This window comes from Setaria viridis, chromosome 2 (assembly GCF_005286985.2).
Source record: "Setaria viridis chromosome 2, Setaria_viridis_v4.0, whole genome shotgun sequence".
Lineage (NCBI taxonomy): Eukaryota > Viridiplantae > Streptophyta > Magnoliopsida > Poales > Poaceae > Setaria > Setaria viridis.
In genome coordinates, this window is record NC_048264.2 from 41,691,722 (window position 1) to 41,695,987 (window position 4,266).

The window sequence follows — 4,266 nt, forward strand, 5'->3', positions numbered from 1 at the left end:
CGTGTGGTCGGGTAAAAGCCTACAGGCCCATAAGAGTAAGCCCAACTTCCTTTTGGTTATCGGCGGCGGCGGCGCACAGGCGACCAGCCTGTGCAGTCCGTGTACTAACCTGCGTAGCGTTTCATATGGACCATCATGATATGAGGCCAGACTGATGAGATGGGCTTGTTCTGGGAATTGCAGCAATTGCATAAAATCGCCCAAAATGGACCATCATGATACAAAAAGCTCTCAGGCCTGTCCGGCCGGCCTAGCAGGCCGAACTGATGGTCTCCAGGCCCATAATGGAGGAGGTCCAAAACAAACACCGAACCTCCTTGCTGGCGGCCGTGCTGAACCTAACGCTGAAGACCTGTTCTCGTGCTGTCTTGCGCATCAATCTCTCCGTACCCTTACATACTTGGGGCAAGATGAAGCACGAGAGCAGTAGCATTCGCTTGCTGGAGAGAGAGCAGCGGAGGGACTGAGAACATGGATCGTTGTGAAGCTAGGGTCATTCGGACGTTCGGTTCGGTTCAGGTGTAGTGCCTTTTCAGCAAGCGATCCGACAGCCTCGAAAGCTGCCAAGCGTGACCACCGTAGGCCACGACGAGTGCGGTCTTCTGGACTTGCACGATCTAGAGCCTTTAGTTACTGTGCATGCCTTTTACACACGCAGCGCCAAGGCAAGGCAGCTTTGCACACGTCCGGTCCCGTGCTTCGCTGCCTCGCTGGGCAAGCCCGGGCCTGCGACTGGACCGGAAGCACGACACCCTGCGGACCATCGCATGGCGCCAAACCTCCAGCAGCATCCCTGGCACGCCGACCGCGTCCCGGCCATGAGCAGAGCACCAGCCAATGAACCTCCTCCCCGGCGGCCGGCGCCATCTAGCCATCTAGCACCCCACCGTCGGCAACTCGGCATGGTCATCGATCCCCTACGGCGCCTTCTTCGATCATCCCCGGCGGCCGGCGGGTCAGGGCCGCCACCTACACGGCAAATTTGGCGTAGGGCAGCCGCTGCCAAGCCAAAAGCCCAGTACCTACCATGCATGCTGGTGCGTGCCAGGCTGCGACCGGGCTGACCTTTGTCTTCTTTCCAGAGCTTCAGGGAACGCCCGCAGCGGGACCTACGCTCACGACACCCGTGCCCACGGCCACGACCTCGCGCTAACCCAGGGTCTCAAGGTGCGTGCGCTCACGGCTCATCTGGCGCCTGGCGATCACCTGGCGTCGTTCGTGAACAAGGCGACGCTGATTCATCACTCATCAGTGGAGAGTGGCGGTTCATGCTTCCTAAACACCTGAAACGCTGTCTGCGGGCGCCTCGGCTGCATCGTGCCATGGAACGCCGCCGAGAACAAGTCATCTGTCCCGTTACGAAATGGTATTGATGTCACTTTACTTGTCCGAAATGGGACTTGGCCTATCGTCCAATCAACAACAGAGCACTCTCTGGTTATCTGAATTTTCCTCTGAAGAAAGCTGGATACTTTGCACGCTATTACAAGTTCAGAATCATCAGGAGGAAATGCCACTGGCCAGGTACTAGTAGGATATAGAAGCAGTTCAGGGTTAGATATCAACGCAAAGATGGAAACTCAATGCCACAATGAACAAATGAAGTCATGAAACTACCAATGCAAACGAGACGAATGTGATATCAAAGATCAAATCTTAGAACAAACCCAGTAAAAACTACATGAAACCTAGGAATAGGAAGTACTGGTATTTACAGTCCAGGCACCCAGCACACTTATTTGGAAATTGACCTTCCACAAAACGCGCAAGATACCAAAGAAAACAGGCATTCCCAGCATAGATTGCTTAGAACATTCATTGATTCAGCATCTACTCTATGTAACCAAAAAAAATGCACAAAACTTGTCTTATATCACCAGAAAGAAAGGTACTGGATATTTTACATGCTATTCCAAGTTCAGAATCAGCAGGACTCCACCACAGGCTCACTGAATATCTGCAGCAGAAAATTGGAGAGGAACCACTAGATGTAAACACAATTCCAACGTGAACAGATGAACTCATGAAACTAACAATGCAAACAGGCTAAACATGATCTCCATGATTAAAACAGGCTAAACATGATCTCCATGATCAAAACTAGAGTCAATTCATTGATTCAGCACACCAATAAAAAAAAACTGCTGGGAAGTCCAATGATCTGTAATTCAGCAAACCAACCATCAGAAACCAAGGCTCCACATGTAACATCCGAATGTCATAAGTGAACATTTTACAAGACATTGCTTAGAACATTCACCCAACCTCCTGTTTATATATGATAAAACACCCAAAATTTGTCTTCCATAGCCACCTAGAATATATGAATCCACATTACATTAACTTGGGTACTAATCACACTGAATACTACACTATCATAGTATCATATAACTACATAAGTAATATATTTCCACTCGACGAAAATCGCAATATCCATCCATCATCCACCTCCCTCATCTATACACCAACCAGCAAGAACCAGACGAAAAAAATAAAATTCACCACGCTCGCAGCAATGCAAAAATCCTTAGCTTAAGAAGTCTGCAATGATCAGGATCCAGAAACGAGAAGCGGCTCTCCATTCCAATGACCATGAGCAGCCAAGGCGCCTAAGAAGATTGGGCCCCACCTTCCGGAGGCTGCAACGGCTTCCCCTCCGCCGTGTAAACGACCGCGCGCGGCGGCGCGTACATCATCGGCGGGAACGGCTGCATGTGGTGTGGGACGCCGTAGACGCCGCCGGCCGTGTGGAGATCTCCGCCGGGCACCTCGCTTCCTCCGCCACCGACAATGTGATAGACCGGTCGAGGCATGTAGCCGCCCTGCGCAGACGGGTCGAGGTAGTGGACCGGTGGCGGAACCGGGAAGTAGTACACGGGCTGCGCCATGTACGGCGGCGGCGGGGCTGGCCACGGCGACGCTCCCTCCGCGACGTACGGCGCCTGGCGCGCGGGAGCCAGCGCGTCGTCTTCGTCGCCGTGTTGGCGCGGAGTCTCCGCGGCGTCGGACTTGGTGCGGGAGGCGGCGGGGCCGGGGCTGGGCTCGTCGGACGCGGTGTCGAGGCCGAAGAGGTAGTCGGGGACCTCGGAGATGATCGACGACGCCTCGGATCGGCCGCGCTCGATGGGGTGCGGCGCGGGGGCGTTGAGCGCGTCGACGAACCACTGGTCCGTGGAGGCGGCGTCGCCGGCGGTGCCCGAGAGGACGGAGCCGAAGGCGGCGTCGGGCGCGGGCGCGAAGAGAAAGACGCGGAGGCGGGGCGGCCTGGCGACGGCGGCGGTCTCGTCGTGGAGGCGGTCAAGCTCGTCCATGAGGTGGTCGACGTCGTCGTCGGAGCTGACGGAGATGAGCGAGTCGAGGTCGTCGGGGGGCAGCTGGTACTTGAGGGACGGCCTGGGCACGCCCGGGGCGAAGAGGGCCGGGGCCACCTTGGCAAGCGCGGCGACGAGGGTTGCGAAGGAGGCCGCGGTCCGCGGGAAGGAGACGATGCGGGTCTCCCCGCCGACGTAGCGCAGCTGGCGGTCCCCCGGGCGAGGCAGGATGCGGCCGCCGAAGCTGCACATCAGGCGCACCTGCGGGCCCCAGTGCGCCTGCGCGGCGGGGGTGGGCGCGGGGACCGGCGGGAGGGGCGGCGGATGGAGGTGGTTGTTGCCGCCGTTGCCGGCCCCGGCGCGCGGGGTGGAGGACGCCGAGGACGTGTCCGGGTGGTGCGAGGACGGCGACGTCATGGGCGGCGGCGGCGGGGGCGGTGGGCCCAGCAGAAGGGGGGCGAGGCGAGTGGACGAGGCGGGCGATGGTGGAGGGAGGGGACGCGGACGCGGACGCGGAAGTGCTATTCGCGAGGGCGCATCGGGATTTGGGAATCGCAAGTTGCGAGGAGGCACCAGCTAGGCGGCAGAGGAGGAAGGGGAACGCGGAGAGGGAGGGGGAGACGGCCAGACGGGCTTCTCTATTCGGGCGGTGGTAGCCTAGTGGGGCTAGGCGCCTAGCTGTAGTAGGATCCGATACCGCGGCGATTGATTTGGCAAGTCCATTTCGGCGGTTCGGTTTTCGGATTTTGTAATTTGGAGGTTCGAAATTCGAACATCTTCCAGGATTAGTAGGACGCCAAAATGGATTTCTCTTTTTTTTTTAGAAAAAAAATCCTGGTTCATGGTTAACATCCGGCGCCGTGTCGGTCGGTAGGTTTGGTTTGGAAGATCGAGCCGGGCCGGACCCGGTAAGGTGCGTAATTATTGACCCCTAGAAGGACATTCCATTCTTGGA

At 57.1% G+C, this 4,266-nt stretch overlaps 1 protein-coding gene across 1 annotated transcript; it reads right to left on the reverse strand.

Moving 5' to 3' along the window:
- Nucleotides 1-2,243: 2,243 nt before the first annotated feature.
- Nucleotides 2,244-3,971, reverse strand: LOC117842192 (uncharacterized). Its single transcript, XM_034722561.2, has one exon. The coding sequence runs from the start codon at nt 3,726-3,728 to the stop codon at nt 2,610-2,612; it is 1,119 nt and encodes a 372-aa protein (XP_034578452.1). The 5' UTR covers nt 3,729-3,971; the 3' UTR covers nt 2,244-2,609.
- Nucleotides 3,972-4,266: the final 295 nt, after the last annotated feature.

Coding starts and splice junctions, on each gene's coding strand:
- LOC117842192 (XM_034722561.2), bottom strand. CDS start 3,728: ATGACGTCGCCGTCCTCGCACCACCCGGACACGTCCTCGGCGTCCTCC.